Source organism: Procambarus clarkii, chromosome 22, assembly GCF_040958095.1.
Source record: "Procambarus clarkii isolate CNS0578487 chromosome 22, FALCON_Pclarkii_2.0, whole genome shotgun sequence".
Lineage (NCBI taxonomy): Eukaryota > Metazoa > Arthropoda > Malacostraca > Decapoda > Cambaridae > Procambarus > Procambarus clarkii.
The window spans coordinates 7,025,578-7,052,599 of record NC_091171.1 but is presented as its reverse complement, the minus strand read 5'-3'; the positions used below and the strand labels follow the sequence as shown (position 1 = coordinate 7,052,599).

Genomic DNA, 27,022 nt, shown 5'->3' with positions numbered 1-27,022 from the left:
AATAATTTACACGTGGAAAATATTAGAGGGGCTGGTCCCAAACCTGCACACAGAAATAACATCACATGAGACCAGAAGACATGGCAGGATGTGCAGAATACCCCCGTTGAAAAACAGAGGTGCAACTGGTACTCTGAGAGAGAACTCTATCAACATCAGAGGTCCGAGACTGTTCAACACGCTTCCACTACACATAAGGGGCATAATTGGCCGACCCCTCACAGTGTTCAAGAGAGAACTGGATAAGCACCTCCAAAGGATACCTGATCAACCAGGCTGTGACTCGTACGTCAGGCTGCGAGCAGCCACGTCCAACAGCCTGGTTGATCAGTCCGGCAACCAAGAGGCCTGGTCGACGACCGGGCCGCGGGGACGCTAAGCCCCGGAAGCACCTCAAGGTAACCTCAAGGTAAGGTAGTAAAAGACTCGGATGAACTAATTTATCTTAAAAATCCATCTAGAGAGAGAGTCAGTACTCCAATTTACACTTGAAAATAGTGAAAATAACAGTCTGCCTTTCTTGGATGTACTAATAACAAAAACAGGAACCTCTTTAAAGAACACAATAAAGTAGTCATCACAACTACAAGAAAAATGACAGGTTGGATAAGAAAAACCTTTCACAATAGTGATGCTATTCCGATGATGATACTTTTCAAGACGCTTGTGCTCTCTAGAGTGGAGTACTGCTGCACAATGACAGCCCCTTTCAAAGCTGGAGAAATTGCTCACCTGGAGGACTTGCAGAGATTCTTTTCTGCTAAAATTCACTCGGTAAAACATTTAAACTACTGGGACTGACTAAAATGCCTTAATCTGCATTCTCTTGAGTGCAGGCGGGAGAATAATTTACACGTGGAAAATACTAGAGGCTGGTCCCAAACCTGCACACAGAAATAACATCACATGAGACCAGAAGGCATGGCAAAATGTGCAGAATACCCCCGTTGAAGAGCAGAGGTGCAATAGGTACTCTGAGAGAGAACTCTATCAACATCAGAGGCCTGAGACTGTTCAACATGCTTCCACTACACATAAGGGGCATAACTGGCCAACCCCTCACATTGTTCAAGAGAGAACTTGATAAACACCTTCAAAGGATACCTGATCAACCAGGCTGTGACTTATACATCAGGCTGTAGGCAGCCGTGTCCAACAACCTGGTTGACCAGTCCAGCAATGAATAGGCTTGGTCGAGGACCAGGCCGCGGGGACGCTAAGCCCCAAAACCATCTCAAGGTAACCTCAAGATAAGCTAATGAGAATATGGAGCAAGTATTATTACAGACATAATATACTTGCTACACATTGTTAAGAGCAAAGTTGGCAATAATTAGTACTTACCTGAGTGGAACCCCTTAAGTGTCATCAACATTTCTTCACCTTACTATGGCCAACTTAAAGTTATTAGAGTTCTTAATGGTTTAATTTTTCCAACAAAAAATTGGTTTTATGATATACGAAGGATTTTTTATTATGCATATCAGGAAACTGACCTAATTTAGGGCACATAATTAGGAGGTTAAGATGTTCAGGGAATGTTTAGTGTTGCAAAGGCCAGACTATGTTTGTTGAGTGTATGTGGCTTGTGATAAGGTCTGTTGATGGTGTGTGGTTTGTGATGAGGTTTGTTGTGTTGAATTTCTTTAGGTTTGTGTTTTATGGGTTGAGGTATTGAAGGTATTTGTTGAGGTGTTGTACAAGGAAGAAGTTTGTGTTTCTTGAATGATTACATTATAAGTTGAGGACACAAAAGGCAAAAGTTTTATTGAGGTTATCTCATGATTTTCTTTTACTTGGACTCGATGCTAGAGCGACGGCCTCACTTCTTGTAGGTCGGAGTTTAATCCCCAACCGTCCAAGTGGATGGGCACCATTCCTTTCCTTCATTCTGTCCTAAATCCTTATTATCATATTCCTTCCAAGTGTTTTATAGTCGTAATGGTTTCGTGCTCGCTTCAGAAAATTACCTTACCTCATAATTTGTTTTGAGGGGGTTTGTGTTGTGGTTTGTGATGAGGGCAGTATTGAGAGTTTCTTTGGCTTGTATTGCAGTGTTAAAAGTTTATTGAGGTGTTTTGAGGATGTGTGATGAAAGCAGAGGTGTATACCTAGGGTTTATTGGGCTCGTTGACATATTACAGAAATATGGTTTTATAAAGGTGGTGGTAGTGCTGAAATTGCAGATGTCAAATGTGTGTAGTTACCTAAGTGTAATCACCTAAGTTGTAGTTACAGGATGAGAGTTACGCTCATGGTGTCCCGTCTACCCAACACTCTTTTTTTTTTCATGTAACACTACTGAAAGTACGGTTTTTGCCTCCATCACCTTCTCACTTTAACTTGTTCCAACTGTTTACCACTCTGCAAAAGTGAATTTTCTTATATTTCTTCTGCATCTTCGTTTAATTAGTTTAAATCTATGACCTCTTGTTCTTGAAGTTTCAGGTCTCAGGAAATCTTCCATGTCGATTTTATAAATTTCTGTTACTATTTTGTACGTAGTGATCATGTCATCTCTTTTTCTTCTGTCTTCTAGTTTTGGCATATTTAATGCCTCTAACCTCTCCTCGTAGCTCTTGCCCTTTAGTTCTGGGAGTCACTTAGTAGCATGTCTTTGCACCTTTTCCAGTTTGTTGATGTGCTTCTTAAGATATGGGCACTACACAACCGCTGCATATTCGAGCTTTGGCCTAACAAGTCGTGAACAATTTCTTTAGTATTTCGCCATCTATGTATTTAAAAGCAATTCTGAAGTTAGAAAGCGTGGCATACGCTCCTCGCACAACGTTCATTATGTGGTCCTCAGGAGATAATTTTCTATCTAGAACCACAAGTAGATCTCTTTCTTTATCAGAATTCTTTAAGATTTCTTACATAATTTATAGGTTGTGTGGGGTCTGTGTTCGCCTATTCCACATTCCATAACATGGCATTTATTCACATTAAATTCCATTTGCCAAGTGGTGCTCCATATACTTATTTTGTCCAGGTCATCTTGAAGGGCATGACAATCATCTAAGTTTCTTATCCTTCCTATTATCTTAGCATCATCAGCAAACATGTTCATATAATTCTGTATTCCAACTGGTAGATCATTTATGTAGACAATGAACATCACCAGTGCAAGAACTGAACCCTGTGGTACTCCAATTGTGACATTTCTCCAGTCCGATACATTGCCTCTGATTACTGCCCTCATTTTTCTATGTCAGAATTTTTTTTATCCATGTTAAAAGCTTTCCTGTCACCCCTCCAATATTTTCCAGTTTCCAGAACAACCTCTTATGTGGAACTCTGTCGAAAGCCTTTTTTATGTCCAGATAGATGCAGTCAACCCAACCATCTCTTTCCTGTAACATCTCTGTGGCTCTATCATAGAAACTGAGTAAATTCGATACATAGGATCTTTCAGATAGAAAACCTTACTGTCTGTCTGATATTATATTATTTCTCTCCAGGTGTTCTACCCACTATCTAGTTTTTATTATTTTTTCCAATATTTTGACTATTACTCTTGTCAATGATACAGGTCTATAATTGAGGGGGTCTTCCCTGCTGCCACTTTTGTAGATTGGAACTATGTTAGCCTTTTTCCATACATCTACTACGACTCCTGTACACAGGGATGTCTGAAAAATCAGCCGAAGTGGTATGCTGAGCTCAACTGCACATTCTCTCAGAACCCATGATGAAACTCCATCTGGGCCAACTGCTTTGTTCTTACTTAGCTCCAAGAGCATTTGTTTCACTTCGTCTCTAGACACCTCTATGTGCTCTATGTTGTTCTCTGGAATTCTTATTGCGTCTGGTTCCCTGAAGATCTCATTTTGTACAAACACACTTTGGAACTTTTCGTTTGATGTTTCACACATTTCCCTTTCATTTTCCGTGTATCTGTCCCCCATTTTCAACCTCTGAATATTATCCATTGTGTGTGTGTGTGTCAAGGGTGCACTAGGTGATATGTTGAGGACTGAATACAAAGCAAATACTGAATTTTAAGTATTTTTGATTTTATTAAAAATGTTAAATGGAATACAAGAATTGAAGTAGAACGAGTGACGATGGTGACATGAAGGCAGGTGCCGATGTTCCATGCAGTGGGCCTGTAAGCAGAGGTGCATGATGAGTATAGTTCATATGATTTGCTTCTTTTTTCAAACTTTTTCTTCAATGATAATTTATCTTGGGCAAACACTGATATTATTTTAAACATTTTATCAATCATAGCTATTATATGCTGTTGAAAAACAAGTGCTGTTGGCTTACACAATGTTACAATTTATTACAGAATGAAGATGAATGTAAACTGAGCAATTGAAATATGATTTTAAATGATATATTCATTGAGAACAGTTGACAAACTTACACCTTATGATGCCTGGGTGTGTGCTCTTTTGCTTCTGTATGATATTTTACAGTCAATATATCACTAGAAAATTAGACGTCAACAACTAACCATATTATTTATTGCAATATTACAGATCTAAGGTGGTAAGGCAGGGACAAGGCAATGTAAGAAGAATTAAAAAAACTTTATATGAAATCTCAATACAAAGTTCGTATGCAAAAAAATAGAAATAAATTGCATTGTTTTAATTTTGTTTAAATCATGGCACTTAAGAGCAACAAGTGTTAAGTTATTCACCTCAACATACAGTACTCGGAATAAATTTTAAAATAATTTCTTGTCAGCCGATAAACTTTTTTTTTCACTTTTAGAGCATATTATAATATGCCATAATTGTCATATGAACATGAACAAATTATCTACTAATAGGAAAAATTAGTTGAGATTCTACAATGTGGAATTTTATCCGTTTTTGGTACACATTTAACTTGACAACTATGACACAATGTGGACTAGGACCCCCAAATAATTCTTTACATAATTAGTTAGATAATACAAACTGATCAATTCCATTAGTATGTATGAATTCTATCTAATAATAGTCATCACAACTTTAAATAACATCTATAAACAATTACATAACCTAGCTAAACCAGTGTTTAGATTGAATAAATGAATAAGTATATTTATGAAGTTTTTACATTAAATCTATTGTATGCTATTTCCAGTGAGCAATAAACTTATTAGTACACAACCTATTTTGCTGTTATCATGGTGTTTATAAATCTTGTTGCTAACTTTCAACATTGGAAAGATGCACCATAATATTAAATAGCACTGTCACACTATTTAATTTGTCACAAATCCTGATTGGGAAGTACAAAAATGATATGATGCAATCACAAACTTGTATATATATAAATTATATCTTGCTGAACAACACTTGGGTGTTTGGTTCTGTACATCAATGAACGGGCATTTTTGTATAAAATTCAGTGACATGAGTTTATCACTAGCTGAACAAAAACGTCATTATTATTGAAACGCTATACACATTGATCTCTAAAAATAAATTTCTGCAATAATGCTACTTTTGTAAGAAACAGTCTTTACATAAAATTTGCAATACTTAACATTGTGTGAACTATACAACTTGGTACTTCCTTAGACAAGGTGCTGCACCACAGCAGTGCACCGGTGCTACAATGCATGCACTCAACTTTATTACTAATTCTTTAAGCTCCCTAAAGGCTTTCTCTTTGGTGGTCTTGTTGGTGCTGGAAGAGTTTTCATTGTAAGTCATTCATGGCTGGATCCATTATAAATCTGTGTAGAACCTTGCCTGATGAAGCAACCAAGAAAAGAGCTTTTCATCTACACTCAAAGCCTTAGTTTTGAAGTGATAGGCCTTCACCTATATTTATTACAGTATTTACAAAAGTTCTTAGTACTATAAAAATATCAGAAAATTACTTTATAGATATGCATTAGCCATTCATATAGTTTCAGCTGTTAATATATTTTAATACTTAAATAAAATACTTGCAATTTCTTTAAAAGGATATTTGAAAAAATGTACACAAACATTCTTCATTTCTCTATTTAAGTAACTGTATCTTGCTTATTTTTAGAACCACTGCCGGTACTGGGAAAAAATTAATATGGATGTTTAATTTGTACAAGCTATTTTTTATATATCAAATTATTGACATTTAAATTTGGAGATGCGTCCTTGAGCAGTGATGCAATAAAGAGCTACAATTTTCAATTTCACAGCCTGATGCTCTCATTCTCACTCTCCTTCCTACTAAAGAGACGAGACCGTGCGGAGTTTTGTGTGGCAGTTGCTATCACTTCCATCCAGCGAGAGAATGTAAACTCTGATTCAGCTCTGAAAAAAAAGAAGCAAGGATTGAACAGTATGCAACTTAAATATTGTACGACTCTTGTACAGCTATGTAACTCATTCACACTATATATGGAGGAAAAACCTACATGAATAAATATGCAGTGTATATTTTTTTTAAGGTCACGTATGATAAATACTTCCATTTTTTGTCTGAAAATGTTTTACTTTTACTCAGATCCTACCTGAAAAAATAGACATGATTTTTAAACTGAAGCTTGAAGACAAACTCCTTCTGAATCTGGTCGTCCTCTCCCGGCGTGGTAATTGTGTACCCCAGTAGTGGGAGAGATGCCAGAGGGAAGTCATCCTAAAAAGATTAGAGAAGTATATGACTTAGTTGGCCTGTATATGTGCATACATTTCAAAACCATGACGGATACAGTGTTATTGGGATTTGAGAGAAATCTGGATATTTGGTCTTTTCTGGGGGAGCCCTGTCGGCTCCCGGGAGCTATACCAGGCTGATATGCTAATGTCAGACTTTGGCATCAGTCATGTGTATGGAGTTCTAGGGCCTACCGGGGACCACGGCCAGAACCTGGCCCACTCATAGAGGCAAGGGGAGCAATGGCCTAAAGAAACCCCCGTGTGGTTGGAAGCATTCTATGTCTGCCATCGACCGGGTCAAGCATCCAGAAAGGTGAGCATTCCAAAACAAACCCCTATTCTGGTGAAAATTGCTACCAAAAGCCGAACTAGTGGATAGAACTCACAACAGAAAACAAGCAAACTAGTATGACGTCACACGTCACCACGCCACTGCGCAGCTTCCTCCTCCCCGGGAGGGGGAAGGGGGAGCCCCAGACCTCCCATGCCGGCTATCCACCCATCAGTTCTTCGGCTGATGCTATAGGCACCGGTTGTGTGCTCCGGCTCCATTAGTTGTTTCAGCACTGTACCTAGAGTGTGGTGTCTGTCTTCTAGGTGGTGCGTGAGCCGGGAGTGAGTCTCCAGTACTCGGGCTGCATGCGCCTAGGGTTCCCTTCCCTAGGTGCCCTGTAAGCACTGCCCTTGGGGCTTGGGGCCACCTTCCACAAGTTCCTTGGGTCCTGCCCCTGCTAGGCCGTTTACTGCTTGGTTTTCGCCGCCCTTTGTGTACTCGGGTGTTCTGTCTCCCTTGTTCACCTTAGGGTAAGGGGCAGTTTTGCACTGGTGGGGTGCAGGGTACTGTGCAGCTTGTCTTTACCAATCATGGCAGCCGGCTCTGTTCCACTTGGGTACGCTGTCCTCTTGTGGGGTTTTCTTTTTCTTTTTGTTTATCTACCTGGTGGGGGGGTCTGCCTTTGTTCTTGCCCCCTGTGTCCCTTGTGTTCTGAGTATTATTCTGGTGGTTTCCAATGCTAGGACCCCGTGAGTGTACACGTCCCAGGGGTTCAGTTCTTAGAAAGTTGTTTGGTAGCTTTGGGTGCCGGTTAGCAGTACCCTGCCTGGGATTCTCTGAGCACGAGTCCTCTTATAGTAAACGCTCGGGACCCTGGGAAACCCCTGGGGGCGCGTGGGTCCGATGGATGTTACCCCAATGTCCTCCCTCGCTTCCAGCGAGTTTGAGGGTTGCTCTCACCCTTTGTCTCTGGGTGACTCTCTGTTTTGCCTCCGTCTGCTGCCTGTGGGGTCGGTGACACCTTCGACCCGGAGTCCTGCGAGTTTTGTTGCTCGTTGTGGCTCGGTTACTCAGTTGTGCTGACTAAGCGGGTGTGGCCAGCAGAGGCGTTGCACTTTGAGCCTTGGTGGTGGCAACGCTCTCATGGTTTACTCCCTGGGAGCCCCGGGGCTGCCCCGTTTTGGTTCGCGTTGGGACTTGGGGGTGTTGGTTGCTTCGGTTCCTTCCACGCCCCCTTGTCTTTCCCCTGGATCCCCTTTCCTGCCTGCATCCAGTTCCTTACCGTCTGTAGGATCGGGGCGGGGTTTGATGGCGCTGGGTGGAGGAATGGGCTCGAATGCCTTCATCACAATACCGGATGGGGCATCCCCCAAAACTGTCCGAGTCTCACCACCAACTAAACCCTGCCCCGACTTCGTAACCCTCAAGACGTTTTGGAGCTTGAAGCAGGGAAGGGGGGTGGGGGACAGGTAAAACAAAAGGAAGGGAAGGACTAGGAAGGGTGCGGATGAATCCAAAGTCGAGGCGACTAACACCCTCAAGTCCGGGTCCCTATAACCAAAACAGGGCAGCTTCAGGACATCCAAGTGAGCAACTTACCACTCTGTAACCTATAATGCGTATGCAATACTGAAGCTGTCTGCACCCGAATATGATGATCAGGGAATTGGATGAAACTTGCAAGCACTGGAATTGGGTACATGCAAGCAACATCACCACTCACAAGACTCCGAGTCGAAAGTGTCACTGACCCAACAGGCAGCATGATGGAGGCAGAACAGGTAATTGTCACCCTGAGACAAAGGAACAGAGCAACATTCAAACTCTCACAAAGTGAGATGGGAACCCAGGGGACGAATCCATCAGACCACTGAGCCCCAGTGGGGTTTTCCAGGGCCTTTAGATGCTCTGCTAGGGAAAGCCCAGGCAAGTACTGCTAACCTGCACCCCAAACTACCAAGCAAACTACTAATAGCTGAGTCCCCGGGATGAGTACACACATGGAGACCTAGGCGGAGGACTACCAAGAATACAAATTAACAAAAAGGGTCAACAACACCAAGAGGCAGACCCTTCACCAGGCATAAAACAAAAAGAAAAGAAAAATCCCGTATGAGTACAATGTCCCATATGGAACAGAGCTGGCTGCAGTATTATGGTGACAACAAGCTGCACAGTACCTTGTGCCCCTACCAGTGACGAAACTACCTCCTACCTAGCAGCAAACAGGAATGCATGAAACATCCCAGATGACACCAAGGGTGGGCAATCACTGAACAGCAAAAGACCACGCGGAGGTAGAGCTTGAGCGACTTGGGTAAGGGAACCCCAAGCCACAAGGGCAGTACTTACAAGGCACCTAGGGAAGATAATCTTAGGCGTATGCAGCCCCGAATACTGGAGAAAATACTCCTGGCTCGCTGTTACAACCCTGGGTCTATAATTAGCACCTTAATTGGCATTGAAAGGGACCGGGTTCTTAACGCCCTTGTTTACATGCATACAGGGACCATTCACTCAAGTTTTAGTGACAGGCCTTGAATGTTTGGGATTATGGGTGGGATTTTGATTAAGTAAAATATAGAACATTAATTGATAAGTTAGGTTATGTAGGGGAAAAATTATCTAACAGTCTTGTACTTATATTTCAAAAGGGTTTGAGTTCTTAACTAGGACGACAGTTCTGTTTTCCTGCCAGACGTAGGTTAACCTTGTTGCTCACAGAGCTGGTATACTCTGTGATAATTGAATGTTAGTGTAATGTAAAGCAAGATGTTAGTTACACTTAAAACTGATTAGTAGCAAGTAAATGTTTGTATTGAAGAATAACTATGAATAAGTATGTTACTGTACGATTAGTTAGTCATTCAGGCAGTGACCTAATGTTGGGGAAGCGCTTTTCTCTATCTGCTGACAGAGATGGCAGGACATTGTGGCTGTGTGGCTATTTATCTCTCTTCCCCTACTTCCTTCACCTCTCTCCTTATTTTTGACATAACCAGATAAGTACCCCCTTGTTATATATATTATTACCATACCATTAGTTGTTCTAAGTCTTTTGTTTTGGGGTCCTCTAGGTCAGTGTTTTCAAGCCCCAAGTATTTGTCTTACTGGGGTGGCTTAGCGTGACCACATGGGGTGTTTAAATTATCAAGTGATGTGTTCAGCCCCTTAAGGGAAGTAGACCTACCTCTAGTTTGCTGTATGTAACTCTCGTCTCCTGCTTATGTGGAGTCAGGGAATTAACGTAAGATCGAGGTGGTAAAGTACTTACTGTATTGTACTTAGGGGGGATTAGGGTTAATAAATTATATATTAAAGTTTTTACCAGGAGTTTTCATTCAGCCTTGCTGTAGTGGGGTAGTTGATATCTCTAGACGTTAGGCCATATATTGTTATTCATACTTTTCTGGGAATTGTTTTCCCTGGGGGCCGGGCCTAACTCCACTGATTGGAACTTTATGACCTTAAACATTGACCCTACAGAGCAAGCACTCGTCTTTAACATTCACACGCCACTAACGGGCAGGACCACACCACAAGGCCTAGCACTGAAACAAATCTGGAGCCAAAATCGCACGATCGCCAGGTCTCACATCAGCCACACAACTGTAGGTGGGATAGCCGGCATGGGGGTCTGGGATTCCCAGTTTTCCCTCCCAGGGAGGGGATAATTGCACAGAAAACGGTATGGTGACGGTTGTGACGTCATGCTCATTTGCTTGTTTTTCATTTGGGGAGTTCTGTCAACAGTTCGTCTTTCGGTAGCATTTTTTTTTTAACCAGATAGGGTTTGTTTTGGGGGTGCCTACCTTTCTGGGTGCCTGACCCGGTCGATGCAAGACATAGACTGCTTCCAACCACAGGGGGGTTTCTATAGGCCACTGCTCCTTGTGCCTCTCTGAGGGGGGCCAGGTTCTGGCTCGTGGTCCTTGGTAGGCCTAAGAACTCCATTTGCTTGACAGATGCCAGGGTCTAATACATTCATATCAGCCCGGATAGCTCTGGGGAGCCAAAGAGGCTCCCCGCAGAATAAAATGGATAAACAAAACGAAATGCTGCCTTTTGTGGTCCAGGATTTTCCGGGTGCTTTTTTATATTGAGGTTTCAAGTTTTTAACTACTGTACTGTGTTTGTTTCTCTGTCCTGGGCTACATTCTGGGCTTGGAGGTTCTGGTATTTTAACAGTCTTGACAGCTCATTACTGTACTTGGTTCTTGTACTCGGACTGCCCAGGCCTATGTGGCTTTGATTTTCCGCTATTGTTCCTCCCTTTTGGGTTATGGATTTCTGCTCTCCTCCACGCAGGATGTTTTCCCTTGTGTCTTTGTATTGGAACAGCAACAGGCAGCCACCACTGGAACCCTCCCAGAAAACTAGCATTGAATGTAATGAAACACCTCTTTCTGGTGTGTCCTTTGATAGCTCCCTGGACCCTCCCTTTCTCTTCATGGTGTATTAAGGGATAAGATATGGGCATACTGGGCACTTTCCCAGGGGCCTCACAATTTTACTTTACCTCGTGTTGGCTCTTGGGTCAATGTCTCCACAGCTGAGTCTCTGACCAAGCCTCCTGGTTGGTAGTCAAGTCAACCAGGCTATTAGATGCAGCTGCTTGCAGTCTGACCAGGTTTTGCTCTCTGGTGTCTGGTAGTCTTTTTAAGACTTGTAAGAACCTGGTGTGAATTGAACTGGGTGGAGCTACCAGGATGTAGCAACAAGGAGGCACTAAAGGACCCACCAGAAAGAGCAATTTGATTACATACAATGCTGGGTTTTTCCCATGGCCTCAAATAAAAATATAAAAGATAATAATAACTCACTTGGAAAGTTTTGTAGAAGAAGAGGCAGAAGTTGGTAAAAACAACCCACAGTTTCTGCCAACCCATGCTGTTTTTAAACTTACGTAGCAGGTAGCCGCTAAGCTGATTCTGAAAACATTAATAGTGAGTTTAACACACAAAAGTACTAAGTGGTTTTTGGGGAGGGGGGGGAGGGAACTAATTTTGTATACACACTATATTATTCCATACACTATCTGAGTACATGTAGTTTTCTGGAGGAAGCCCCCCTTGGTGGCTCCCTGAAGTTATCTTGCTAAGAATGCTACATACTCAAGGGTCACATCAGTCATGGAAGTTCTGTTTGACATACTGGGGATCACAGCCAGAACCTGGCTCCCTTTTCAAGAGACGCACAGGGAGTGGGTGACAATCTGCCACGCACTCAGAAGATGATTCCTGAAAGTTAGTGATGCTTTACACACAACTGGAGGCTTCATTTTCTGTTTCACAGAAAACAATCTGTCTTCATTTTCTGTTTCACAGAAAACAATCTGGCACCTTAAAACCACTCAGGAATTCTGTAAATGATTCATGCCAAACAAGGGATTCACTCAATAGTTCAAAACTTGTTGGTACAGATTACTGCTACCAAGCGACCCAGCCTCAGCTTTCAACCACCTCACTTCTGTTGCTGATGCCATACTAGTGCAACTTGTGGTGCTACTGGTCCATGAGACTGTGGGCAAGCCATGTTGTTTCAAGCTAAGTGCAAGCCATCCTTGGACTTTGTTGTCCTGCAGGAACCACTTGCTCTGTTTATTTTTCCTTTCTTTAGTATAGGCTTCAGGTGTATAATTTTGTTACAGATTTTTGTGTGGGCTTGGCTCTTTAGGTCTTTTGGCCTGCATGCACTCGGGGTTTTCTTGCCTGAGTTCCTTTCTCTGGTGTATTTTGGAGTTTTTCCTCAAGTGGTCTGACCACTGGGGTGGAGAGTCTCGCCTTGGGCTATTCAAGCATCTTTGATTCCTCCATTTGGGCCCTTGGCTGGGGGCATTCTTTGGTTATGTTGGGAGTACAATGGGGTTCATGTGCTTGTTTACATGGCATGCTGCAGTCGTCACTTGCAGTCTGGTAGTTTGGACTGTGATTGGTGTCTGTCCTTTTGGCAAGCAGCCCTAGTGCCTGGGTTGTATGCTTGGGTTACCATCCTTCAGGCCCATGGAATCCAATCGGGTCTCTAGCTTGGTCTGTACGGCTCAGCCCGTCAAGGCCCGCTCTCACCATGTGAGAGTCTGAGTGGTGGTCATTGTCCTTGCTACAGGACAATGCCACCCCCCACCATGCTGCTTGTTGAGTCGATAAAACCTACGAGTTCTGTGAGGTTTGCTCTCGCTGGGTCCTATATTGACAGATTCCATCTCACAGTTGAAGGCATTTCAGTAAGCTGTCACTTTGCAAGCTAAGTTTGCATGTGTTAGGTGTTCACTGCATACTGACCAGCTGGATACCCCAAGAGTGTGACCCCCTATGGTGTTTAGACACCCAGAATTGGAGGTGTTGGTCACCTCCATCTGGACTAAGCCCATACCTCTTCCTTACCCTGTGGGTGTGGTTTGCCTGGCTTCTGGTCTTTCCATCCCTCCCCCCCCTCCTGGTTCTAGCTCCTAAGCATCTGAAAGTTTTGGAGTCGGGTAAGGGCTTAGCTGAAGATGTAGGTCAGCCTTCTCCAAGGGTGCTTGTGAGACCAAACTCTCACAAGTCAAGCCTGGCCACGGGCCGGACTTGGAGAGTAGAACAACTCCCAGAACCCCATCAAGCAGGTAGTTCCATCCACATCAACAGCAGAGGCAGTTGAGGCTTTTAGTCCCGCAGGAGTTTCGAGACTCTCCTTCACAACTGCCTCCATGTCCAAGCCTATTGTCTTGAGAGGGCACCTGCCTTCTGGGGTGTTGAACAAAAACTTCATCACTACCCTGGAACCTTCATGGCAGGGTACCGAGGTTGAGAAAGAGCCCAAGGAGTGCCCTTGGGTGCTTGAGTGAGGGGAAGTTAGCTCCGTCTTTCACCTGCTTCCAAGCAGTGCTTCATGAGCTTCTTGCTTTGCTCATGAGCTGTCTACCCCAGAGCTTTCCAAGGATGTAGGCAAGTGGCAGTTCCATGTGCAGCTGCCATTGCTGTCCAGAGTCCATATGGCAGAGAATCATCGGGTTCATTTGCACCTGTTGGTGGGTTTGCTGCATGTCTGGGTCCTTGTGGAGGGGGTTTGTTGAGTGCCTTTGTGAGGATGTGGCATTGCTGGGGTCTGCTCTGAGGGGTAGAGACCATGCAGCCTGTGGTTATGGCCTTGGCAGCCTTGCCCAAGATGCCAGCCCCTCTCCTTCAGGTGGTGGTGGTGGTATTTTATTCAGCTTGCCTTGTGTGTCAGCTTCACTGACTTTCTGGGGCTTCTTGTGGGGTGGTGGGTTGTCATTCACTCCTTGTGCCTCTCATGAGGGGGGCCAGGTTCTGGCTTTGGTGTTTGCTAGGTCAAACTGACTTCTGTGACTGATGAGACATTTAGTATGTAGCAATTTCAGCAACACAGCTTCAGAGTCACTAAGGCTCCTCCAGAAAAAAAAAGTGTTTCTTTACATGCTACCTAATTTCTCTAGTTATATGAAATGTCCTTTTCTAAGCACATCATTCTAATATTACAGCATTGCATGCAATGAAACCCTGATTTCTTGGTGAGCCATGATGGCTTCCTGAAGCTACTATCTCTGATAGTGTCATGCAACTAGGTCCCATCAGTTGTGGTGTTCTACGAATTACAGGGGACCAAGAGTTAGGTCCTAATTTCCTTCACAGAGATTCAGGGAGCAATGGCATTTATATATTAAGTAATTCATTTATACCACCACCACCAAGGAAGGCACCCACAAAGTCAACAACACAAACCACTACTGGCTTTAAGCGAGATCACAGCCTCCAGAATTGGCTATCTACAATGTAATGTAAACAATATAAATATATGACAGAAATTTCATGAAACTAGAGCCAGTTCCTTTGCCCCACATTTGCTCTTGTTTGAAGGGAGGAGGGAGGCAGCCCATGGTCATCCAGCTGCTCCACCCTCTGTGTGACCATGATGAAAACATCCCCCTCCCTACAACAACTTGGAGAGAGGGAGGGGTGTCAGGAGCCAATGGGACTCACCCAAAAATTGGCATTTCATTACATTCAATGCTGGTTTTCTGGGAGTAGCTCCTTGTGACTCCCTGAAGCTAGCAACCCAAAGAGGAATAAGACTTCAAAAGAACAATGAAGAAGAGATGCCCAGCTGAAAAGTCAAGCTAAGACCAAACAAGACTACCAAGGCCTGGCTTTCCCAACAGGAAAAAAGGCCGCCCAAACCTAGGGCGACTAGAAACTCCACTCGCGAACAATAGCAAAAGACAGGGTCGCAAGGACAACTGAGAAAACAGCAAACCTCTGAACCCCACAGGTGCGAGGAAAGGTCTCAGGCTTTACACTACATTTACATCTACATTTACACTACATAGACTGATCTCAGGTTATCAATGAAGAAACACTGTGGATGACCTGAGAAGGAAAAGCCTTAGAACAAGGGATCCAGGAGATAGGATCAACCCACAAAGTAGTCACCGAGGCAAAACCAGCGGCATAAGGAGTGCAGTGCCAGCTGCCACCCGATAACAAATGAAGTACCACGGCTGTACCAATTAATCTCAACAACGCAAGGATTTCCTCTGGAGGACAACTGACCCAATCTCTGCAAGAAAAGGAGTCCGCAGCAAATAAAGAAAACGCCCAACAGGGTGAATGGTCAAAGATCTGGATGAGATCACAAGGTGCAGCAACCTGGCAACCTGAAACAAGCAACACAAAACAATGAAGCAGCAAACCGAACTGAAAGGACACCAAAATCAAGCGAAAGAGACAAAGTACAAAACATGGGCCACAGACCAAGCAAGCTCATGTGGCACAATGCAACCCGGATGTGAAACAACACCTGAAACAGCATGCGAAACGGAGCTGAGGATGTGTTGACCCTGAACTTAAGCTGCAACAGCTCCGCCAGCGCTGCACAACCTGAGGCGACTGTGTGTGGTTGCCTCATGTTGAGATGCTGACCAAGAAAAGCCAGGACAGAAAAGAGTGAAGTTCTGAACATAGAAAGTAAAATAGTAAAGGAGAGAGAGTGGTAAATGAACGTCATGAACCCCATGCAGCCACCTTGAGGAAAATTACAGGTGGGACACCAACAAGGTCACCAAATCGCCCATGGAGGCCGAAACACACACGTCAAAAGATTAGACATGTAGAGCAGAGCAGAGGACAATCCAGCAAAGCATGTCATTGGTCTGAACCACTGAGGCGGAGCTGTGGAAAAAAGATTGGATTCAGACACTGAGAAAGCAGCATCATACCCAAGACTTGGGCAGCCACCAAGGAGCCAGAAGGATCACTATCCCAATGGAGACTCCAACTATGCCAGGACTCAGAGTAGCAGCCAGACCAGAGGGAAGAGCCAAATGAATTCCCACCTTGATTAGTCCAGCAAATGTCACTACCATGAGCACCCTACCATTGGAAAATGGTGCTACAGAAGAGTAAGGTGCCGAGCAGACATGAAGAGGTCCACTTCTGTGCCCCCGAATGTCTGACAAGCCACAGGAGGCAGCATCGACAGCCCACTCTGAGGAGATGGACAGGAACCAGGACAAACCAGCTGCAAGGACGCTGGATACCCTGAATGCGAACCACATGAACCAACCCCGACAACGCAGCATAGCAATCTGAAGAGTCCACCTCCAAAGGGGCAGGAACTGAAGCGAACCTCCCCAGATGAGAACCACAGGAGAAAAGTCTGAATGAAACTAAAAAAAAAAAAAAACTGGACCATACAGCCTGGCAGAATCCAAACCTCCTGCAGTGCATGGCCACTGCTGGCCACAAAGCCTCAGCTGACAGCCAAGATGACCATGAATAATGTTGAGTGAGGGCGGAGGAAGGGCGTAGGAAGGCACCAGGAACAGAACCCTTAAAAGCCCAGAAAGGAAGCTGGCGAAGTAGCAGCTGACACAGAGCCAAACAGGGTCCATACCCAGTGGTTGTGGCAGTGGAGAAGGGGATGCCTCAGACAACAGCCACTGAAGTCAAACCCAGTCCAAGGAAACACAAGAACAGGACGGTTATGCCCTCTGTACATTCACTCGAGCAACTCCCGAGGAACTCGGGGCCAATGCAACACCAAACCCCAGTGGTGCCGCAGCTGGGATAAGGCCACAGAAAGCAGGGAAGTGATGCCAACCTAAATTCCAACAAGACCCAACCAAGTTTGGCCCAGGTCAAAACAAACAGGGACTCCCTCCAGAAATCTGAACCTAGTGAGCCAGGAAAAAAACAGAACTCTGACTAGCAGACATGCAGACCGGCTGGGAGCTGTCAAGATGGGCAGAACCCAAACACCCAACAAACGAAGACAGACCACCATGTCCCGAACAAAGCATGTAAAAACAAGCGGAGCCAAAATAAGGTCAAATGGGAGAACCCGAAAGCACTTGCCATCCCACAGCAAACCCTAACTAAACCCTGAACCTCAATTGTATAGGGACTAGCCAAGAGGCATTCCTGAGGCTAAGGGAAAGATCAAAGCACCCACCTTGAGAGTGAGAGGGGCCCAAGACAGAATGGTCATCCAGAATAGGGGGCAAGGAACAAATCGGACCATCCTCAACAAGCCGAGAAGGAACTGGAGATCCAGCAAGTCCCAAGTTGGGACTGAGAAAAGGTGAAAGACCCACCAAAGAGGCACAGAAATTTTAACTATGTCTGAAGCCACCCAACCCAAGATGATTCAATGGAAACGAGGAGAGGAAGCCCATCCGAATAGCCCCATGAGGAGAGAGTGACCAACACCACCGCAGGCTGCCTGAAAATGACCTGAAAAGCCCACGAATTGTAAGACCAGGCATCAAAAAACTGAGCAAAGCACCCCCTTCCCCACTGCTCCATCAAGGGGCGAACTGCAAAAGGGCCAGTGGGAAACCAGAGATGCAGCCTTTGTGTCTTTTAGTTTTAACCTCTAAAGATTACATTCCAACCAGGGCACTGGGATGCTATGCTGCTACTCTTAAAAGTGCTATGTAAAGTAACCCAGCATAGCTAAGGCAGCTGGGAAAACCTACCTCAGTGCACCGAAGTGCAGCAGAGTGTACAACCAGAGTGCCTCACCAGCCAAGATGCTCCAACCTGGGAAAACACAGAAGTCAAAGTCACCCGACTTACCCCTAGGCAAGGACCTCCAAAGGGACTTCACCCGAATAGTACAGGAAAAATGGTCATAGCAGCACAATGGCAGCACTAAGGAGTGCACAGGGCACTTCACTTCCAACCACTTTTTTTTTTTTTAACTCCTAACCCACACAACACAAAGGTGTAAAGAACAGCCACTAAGGCAAAATAACAATAAAAAAGCTCACTAGGGTTAGAGTACTGTACCTGAAACACATTACCATCAGATGAAAACTGAGGATGGAGCAGCTGGCTGACCCCCTGGCGGCCTCCCTCCACCCTCCAAATCAAGGGAGGGGAAAAGTGGGGCAAACGAGCTGACATTAGTTTCATGAAATTTTGATCATTTATTTACATTGTTGGGGGAGTTCTATAGCCATTTCTGGAGGCTTTGGTCTCATTTAAAGCCAATAGTGGTTTGTTTTGTTTCACTGAATTTCTGGATGCCTTCCTCAGTGGTAGCATAAATGAAAATTTAATATGCAGTATAAGTGCCATCGGTTACTACGTTTCTGTGAGGGCGCCAGGTTCAGGCTCTTGGTCCCCAGTACGCCACATAGAACTCTGTGATTGATGGGACCCAGTAGTATGACATTTTATCAGAGATTGCAACTTCAAGGAGCCACAAGGGGGCTCCATCGAGAAAAAATGTGATATATCTATGATGTGGAATCAAACCTGTGTCTTAGGTCACCCCAGATGCACACATTACCAACTGGACCACAATGTACTGAAAGTAACACTCTGAAGCCTGCCCAACCGTAGAAGTTTCTCTACCAGTCCGTGATGGTCCAGCTTAACATGTCTACTGTTAAGGTTACCTCCCTATCTGCTCAACATTACAGATTAGGTCTATGCCCTATCTATTTTCTTTATTTTCCTTTTATTCAATGTGATAGCTGTTGATGTATAGCAGTATGCTATACATACTCTGCATGCATATTTGAAGAGAAACATTTACTAAGCAAATATTAAGGCTACACTTTGCCAAAGGCAAAGTCAGTGAAAAGACAGACAAACCTGAACAGCAAGGGAATAATCATGGGAAGAAACACTTGTCGCTCGATGCCAGCAAACATGGACCGTTGTGTTGGATCGCTGCTGGGGAGAAGAGCCTTTGTCACCGATTCCTCTTGTAGGGCTTAGAGGATCCTCCATCACACTGCTTTCACTTCGGTCCAAAACCTCATCTGATGAACCTGATGAACCAATACGAGATCAGTTAAACAGTTACAGGTGATGCCAAACTGAATTTGTAAAGAATTTACTGTTTGCAATAACTGTATTGTCATTACCTCTTAACTGTACGCCACTTGCATAGACCAACCTACTCCCCCCACTTTTTTTTGTGATATTTGTGTGTTCGCCAAAGCACCACATGATGCATTTCTGTGTGTAGTGTGGCATGCCAGGATCACCACCCTCTCACATCCCAGAATTTGTTATTTAAAATACAGAACATCCTTCCATCGTGTCAAATAAAAATTTCTGTGGGAGCCCTCTCTGGCTCCCTGGAGCTATCAGGCTGATATGTGTTATATTAGTCATATTTATATTAGTTCAGCCTCCCGGGGACCTTGAGCCAGAACCTGGCCCCCCTCAGAGTGGCAAAGAACTCCCCTACTTAAAGAAACAAGCAAACACCACACTACGCCACTTGTCTGCAGCCCTCCCCTCCCCTCCCCTCCCCTCCCCTCCCCTCCCCTCCCCTCCCCTCCCCAGGAAAGGGGAGCCCCGGACCCCTCCGCGCTGGCTACCCAATAACTTTAGTTCGTTGGCTGATGTGGTCTGGGGTGGACGTTGACACTGTCCTCAGATTCTGGGCAGTTGTATACCTTAGTAGTGTGTTCTGCTGTGTGTGGCACAGTGGCCAGGAGAAATTTGAGAGTACTGGGGCTGCATGCACTTATGTGTCTTTTGAGTTCCACCTCGCCTGGTGGGAGTTTAAGGATTGCTGGGTGCCCTTGTCTCAGGGTGACAGTCACCGTTTTTGCCTCCGTCATGCTGCCTGTTGGGTCAACGACACCTTTGACCTGGAGTCTTGCAAGTCGTGCTCTCTGTTTATTCTCCAATTTACTCATTCTAATGGCACTGATATTCGGGTACAGGCAGCATCTGCGTTGCATGCGAGATTCAGGTTGCTGCAATGCACTAGGTTGGTTGCCCACCTGGATGCCCTGAGGCTGCCCCATTTTGGTTATAGGGACTCGAACTTGATGTTAGTCACCTCGACTTTGGTTTTGTCCACGCTTCCTTGTCCTTTCCCTGTTGTTTGTCCTGAGTACCCCCTTCCCCCACTCCCCACTCCCAAGCGTTTGAGGGTTTCGGAGTCGGGACAGGATTTCAGTTGGTAATGAGACTCGGGCAGCTTCAAGGGTTACCTCATTCGGGTTGGGGATGGAGGCATTCGAGCTGGTTCCTCCTCTCGAGGCTTCTGGGTCCCACCAGCAGACCCCCTTCTTTTCTGCTCCTTTTCTTCAGGGGGTAGAGAGTATGAAGGACTGCTCTGCCCTGGGTCCTGGTTTGGAGGATCCTGGGGCTGGGGAGGAGTTGACCTGGGGGGCTTGGGCCCCCTTTGACCCCGCTTGGGTCCCCTTTGACCCCGCTTGGGTTTCGGTGCCCTCTTTGCAAGGCTTGTTGTTGCAGGGACAAGGGTTTTCTTAACCTCCACCTTCCCTGTACGAGTATGATTTGGGGTCAGCTCCTCTCCGGGTTCCTTTTGGTTCCTTGGCTCTAACACTTTCCAGAGGTTTTCTGCCTCTCAAATCTCTCCTCAGGAGGTTCGGGAGACCCTTGCTACATACCTCCTGCAAGACCCGGATTCTGCCTCTGTGATGGATCTGTCCTCGTTTGAGTTTGGTTCTTCCCCGTATTGGGTGCATTTAGAAGTTCCGGAGTCTTCCTGGCTGGCCAGACTGCCCATTCTTTTTGTTGGGGGTGTGGCAAGGGTAACAGCTTTGTGCTGTTACCTGTGTGCATCAGCCTCTGGGGATGTGGACATGCTTTGGGCTGATCTGCCCATTATTTGGTAAATGTTCCTGGTGCCAGTCATTCATGTGTGGTTTTGGGTCACAGGTTGCAGCTAGTTGTCTCGTCCTAGAGTTGATCCTCACGTGTCTTGTGGCCACGTACAAGATTAATAAGATGACTGTTATATATTATGAGAATTAAGGCTAAGGTATTGGACTGCTATAATCAAACTGAAAGAAAATAATAAACAATATGAGTGTGTCATAGGTAGAGGGGGTGATAAAACAAATTACCATGTATGGCTGCTCATGGAAATGGCAGAGGATTTTCATACAAAATTCAGCTCTACTGATTAATTTAATACAAATTAAATTACTTAAATTTGTTCCATGCTTGGATACAGTGAGAATGATGACCGCTTACTCGGACATCATTGCCTACTAAAGTCAATCTGGTCGCGAGGTGTCAAGTTGGCAGGTTGGTGACAACAGAAAACCAATTTTAATCCTACTGGAATTACAGCAGCAATAAATGAACTTCATAATATGACAAAGAAAATCAGCCTGACAATGAAGATGAGCCCGACCAGGAAGATGAACCCGACCAGGAAGATGAACCCGACCAGGAAGATGAGCCCGACCAGGAAGATGAGCCCGACCAGGAAGATGAGCCCGATCATGAAGATTAACCCGACCAGGAAGATGAGCCCGATCATGAAGATTAACCCGACCAGGAAGATGAACCCGACCAGGAAGATGAGCCCGATCATGAAGATGAGCCCGACCAGGAAGATGAGCCCGACCAGGAAGATGAACCCGACCAGGAAGATGAGCCCGACCAGGAAGATGAGCCCGACCAGGAAGATGAGCCCGACCAGGAAGATGAGCCCGACCAGGAAGATGAGCCCGACCAGGAAGACGAACCCGATCATGAAGATTAACCAGACCAGGAAGATGAACCCGACCAGGAAGATGAGCCCGACCAGGAAGATGAGCCCGACCATGAAGATTAACCCGACCAGGAAGATGAACCCGACCAGGAAGATGAGCCCGATCATGAAGATGAGCCCGACCAGGAAGATGAGCCCGACCAGGAAGATGAACCCGACCAGGAAGATGAGCCCGACCAGGAAGATGAGCCCGATCATGAAGATTAACCCGACCAGGAAGATGAGCCCGATCATGAAGATTAACCCGACCAGGAAGATGAACCCGACCAGGAAGATGAGCCCGACCAGGAAGATGAGCCCGACCAGGAAGACGAACCCGATCATGAAGATTAACCAGACCAGGAAGATGAACCCGACCAGGAAGATGAGCCCGACCAGGAAGATGAGCCCGACCAGGAAGATGAGCCCGACCAGGAAGATGAGCCCGACCAGGAAGATGAGCCCGACCAGGAAGACGAACCCGATCATGAAGAGTAACCAGACCAGGAAGATGAACCCGACCAGGAAGATGAGCCCGACCAGGAAGATGAGCCCGACCAGGAAGATGAGCCCGACCAGGAAGATGAGTCCGACCAGGAAGATGAGCCCGACCAGGAAGATGAGCCCGACCAGGAAGATGAGCCCGACCAGGAAGATGAGCCCGACCAGGAAGATGAGCCCGACCAGGAAGATGAGCCCGACCAGGAAGATGAGCCCGACCAGGAAGATGAGCCCAACCAGGAAGATGAACCCAACCAGGAAGATGAACCCGATCATGAAGATGAACCCGATCATGAAGATGAACCCGATCATGAAGATGAACCCGATCGTGAAGATGGCCTGAGTGTGAAGATGATCTTGACACTAAAGATGAGCCTGTCATTGAAGATGAACGTAATCATGAACATTACCCTGACACTGAAAATGAGCCTGATCATGAACATAGTCTGACACTGACGACAAACTCGTGAACTCGTGCATCAGGCTGTAACGCCATAAATGTGTTTTTGTATATTATTTTACATACAACGAGAGTCAGTCACACATGATATTGAAGGCTCCAGACAGTCGCCTGATAATTATTCTAGAGTCACACCTTTCAGGTGTTAATTGTAACAGTTTGCCTTCGGGTCAAGTCGTGTGAAGTGACCTTGCTTTCTGCTAAGCTGATAATTGCAGCCAGTTGGCTGTGTCTTTCCATCAACAAGCTGCTGTCTAGGTGGGGTAGGTAGATAGCCAGAGGCTATCTCCTGGAAGGCAGAGCTTAGCTCCCGGTCCCCCCATATATACCCGTGGAACTGTACATTTGAGACATTGAGCAGGACAGCGGTAGGTAGATTGCTTGTCGAGAAGTTCCCGCAGCCGGACTAGGATGGTGATGTTGCCAGATATGGTCCTCATTTTTTTTTTACTAAAGCTCTAGAAGGAAAATGCAGGATTCACACTTTTCAAAATGGGAGATTGTTACTGGAAGCAACTGTGAGTCCCATGTATGTGCAAAACTTCCAAATCTAGTGCAGTTCCCAAATACTGTACTCATATGATGGGATGCAGAATCTGAACATATTTAGCTACCCCATCATGTGATGGGATGCACAGTAGAAGGGTTAAAATGCCCAGCATGAGATTCTAACTCTCAACTAAAATATTAACATTAATGACAAAATATAAACAGTGCATAATATAGAACTAACTGCCCTGGTAGCACTCATAAATCTTTTCAGATGCCTACATACAAGATTTTGAAAATATTACACAGAAATATGCTCTTGAAATATATATGTTAATTGACTTGACACTTACTAATAGATTTTAGGGAGAGGTAGTGGAAGGCATCATCAGGGCGAGACTTTGCCTGGTTAATAGCTCTTGTGAGATCTTCAAGCCACTTGGATTTTTCTTCTTCACTATTAGCTGCAACCATTAAAGCTCTGTGGAAAATATGTTTGCCTTAAAAGTTATTACTACTACTACCAATAATATTATATATATATATATATATATATGGTTATTGTTATTCATGGTTATATGAATACAGGTGTATATATATATAACTCAACATCTGGTTCCTGGACGATGGCACCCTGGCAGGGACACAGGAGACCCTTTTAGGGGATCTACTGTTAGATAAATCTAGGGCAGAGGAGTTAGGACTTGCCCTACGCTCTAAATCCATCAGTGTGAAATCATCTCATCTAGCCAACTAATCATAGATGCAGTATGAGCCATGTTGCCAGGAGCACCAGTGATCGCTCCCACCAACAGTGTGCTGCTAGGAGCACCTCTGGGCTCGAGAACCATTGAGGTAATTCTTGAAGAAACGCTGAACGATCTGAGAAGGATGGAGGAAAGAGTAGGGGGCTTTGGATGCCCATGATGCTTTGTACCTCCTCACAAGGTGCCTGGCTTTGCCAAGGCTTACATATTTCCTAAGGTGTGCTCCCTTCTTCGACAGTTCAAAATTAACAGAATATGATGCACTCCTAAAATCAATAACCATGAAAGTGTTAAACCTCTCCCTGCATGATGACCAATGGAACCAAGCAACGCTCCCAGTTAGACTCGGAGTTATAGGTATTCGCAAGGTGACACAATTAGCATTGCCGGCTTTCTTATCCTTGACCAGTGCTACAGGTGAATTAGTGAATGAAATACTACCCGAATACCTAAGAGACTCCATTGGGATTCATGATACCAAATTCGTGGACGGAGCCAGCCAGTGGGACAATTTTGCCAAGCCTCACCCTTGACCAACTTTTCCAAACGACTGCAAACAAGCGAAATGGGACAGCCCCATAGTGGAGAACATTGCCTCACCATTGCTGAAGGCAGCGTCTGGGAAGGACAAAGTGCGTCTCCTAGCTGTGCAAGCTCCTCAAGCTGGGAACTTCCTGTTGGCTGTTGCTAATTCCGCTTTAGGCACCTGCCTGGTCCATCGGGCCCTAAGTATTGGTGTTGCCCTGCGCCTTGCCGCCCCTATCTCCACCAAACACCGGTGTATTTGCGGCTATGCATCGGCAGACCAATATGGTTGCCATGATCTCGTCTGTCATAAGTCACCATGAAAGACTGCCAGACATGAAGCAGTCAAAGACATCATCAAGATAAGTTTGGCTACAGCTAGGTGTCCAGCACAAAGGGAACCTCAGTTGTGAAGACCTGACAACAGTCACAAATATCCAGACGGAGTCACCTTGATGCCATGGAGGGATGGTAAACAGGCCGTGTGCGACTACACGTGTGTGTGTCTACGTTGGCTGATACCTATCTACATAGCAGTATAGCAGAGGGAGGTGGGGTGGCCACCTTCAGGGAGACCCAGAAAACTAACAAGTACCAGGCTCTAGAACAATGTTGCAGGTTCTTACCGATAGGCTCTAAAACCCTGGGCGCCTGGGGTAAATGTGCACTTAACCCATAAACTGTGCAACGCGCCAGCAGGCCCACGTCTAGGGTGCGCAACGTGCCTCTGGGTATTTTTATATTTAGTGTTCCATTCAAAACTCCTGCAGCTACATGGGGTTCACATCAGCTTCCCCAGGGCTCTTGTAAACAGACACCATCTTTAAAAAAAATTGTGGGCCACATTCCCGGTTGTGAGAGCCTCAATACTGAGTGAGTAACCAAGGCTGGCACACACAGCATGAGCTCACAGCACTGCTGTTCAGCTTCACAGCATCGCCTAATAATGTCAAAATATATACATAACTTGTATTATTTAGCCATGATAGTATTACAGAAGAGCCTGAGTGCAATAATGATTATGTACAATGTTCTAATATCAGTGATTAACAACTTCCTAGGTTCCTTTACAAAATAAACTTGTGGTCAATTATTCATTTACAGGACTTAGTGACCAGTATTGTGATAACAGCAGGATTGTGGTGATAATTAGCACTGTGTGTAGTATTGTGGGAGGAGGAATTGTGGTGAGGGAGCGAGGGAGAGAATCGAGGTAGCCTCACTGTGTGTGTGGCAGCCACTCTTGTTTTGCTTACCATACTAGCTTAGTGGTTCACTATGGTGAACACATTTGTACATGGGTATATACAATGTGTGTATACAGTGTAATAACAGCAACAGGAGTATGTTGGGAGGAGCTATTTTGGTGAGGGAGGTGACGTAATCGTAGCGTCGTCTGCTGGCTGCTGAGTGATTTCTCATGCAGTGTATGGTGGCCACTGTAAAGTTTGGACACAATACCGGCTTACTTGCATAGTTTTGGTGAATAAAACATGTAGATAGGTATACATAACATGTGTAAATAGTGTAATAAAAACAATAACAGTATGGTGGGAGGAGCAATGTTGGCGAGTAAGATGTTGGAGGAGTGAGGGAGACTGATTGGGTGTGGCAGCTGTCACTCTCGGAGTTCTGAGTGTGTTGATGATGAATGTATATAGTGTGTGATAGTGTATAGTGTATAAATAGATTGTATATACACATAAATTAGCATGATGCATGGGAAATATGTGCAATATATGTGTATACATGTGTCATGCACATAACACAGTGTCTTCGGACAGTATGGATGTTCTACTGCCATAATATAGTGTATGTGTTCATTATACATAGGATTGGCACAAAAAAAACAAATAAAATGTATTTGGAACTGTGCGCAAAAAATGAACAAAAATATATTCGTGGCAACTGGCACATCTTGAGCCGGGCGCGCTAGTGGCCCTGGGGGCATATGCCACGGGCGACCAGGGATTGATGACATCACGCGCAAACTTACGGACCCCATAGCAGCCAAAGTAAGTACCATTTCGACTTTTTGTTAAAATATCCATACTCAGGGAAGGGTTTTTGGCACTTTAAAAAAAAAAAAACAGAATTTTTTCCAGAGAATTTATTTCCTGCGCACTGGGGGGTGCCATATTTGGAAGCTGTACAGTTGAGGGGTTAAGTTCCTAAAGGAGGTGGGTGAGGAAAGCATTGGGAAAACTAAAGATTGAAGCCAGTTTCCTGTTCCAGTGCCTCAGTGTCACAGTTCAGAGAGGAAATGCGTGTTGTATCTTGGGCACGCAACCAACTTCCGAGGAGCTGGATGAGGTCTTCTATCAGTGATTGTTATATGTGGATGTGTTTTCTGTAAACTGTAGCAATGTAATAAAACCAGTGTTGAATGTAATGAAATGCCATTTTCTGGGTGAGACCCGGAGGCTCCCTGGAGCTA

The 27,022-nt window shown here is 45.0% G+C and overlaps 1 protein-coding gene across 1 annotated transcript in view; it reads right to left on the bottom strand.

Annotated features, from left to right (window-relative positions):
* Positions 1-4,458: 4,458 nt before the first annotated feature.
* Positions 4,459-27,022, bottom strand: part of LOC123748321 (FERM, ARHGEF and pleckstrin domain-containing protein 1-like) — a 434,539-nt gene continuing 411,975 nt past the window's right edge. The window contains 5 exon segments of the mRNA XM_069329367.1: positions 4,459-6,245; positions 6,446-6,570; positions 11,688-11,795; positions 18,966-19,144; positions 23,647-23,774. Of these exon segments, the coding sequence (XP_069185468.1) occupies positions 6,125-6,245; positions 6,446-6,570; positions 11,688-11,795; positions 18,966-19,144; positions 23,647-23,774 (661 nt within the window). The 3' untranslated portion in view covers positions 4,459-6,124.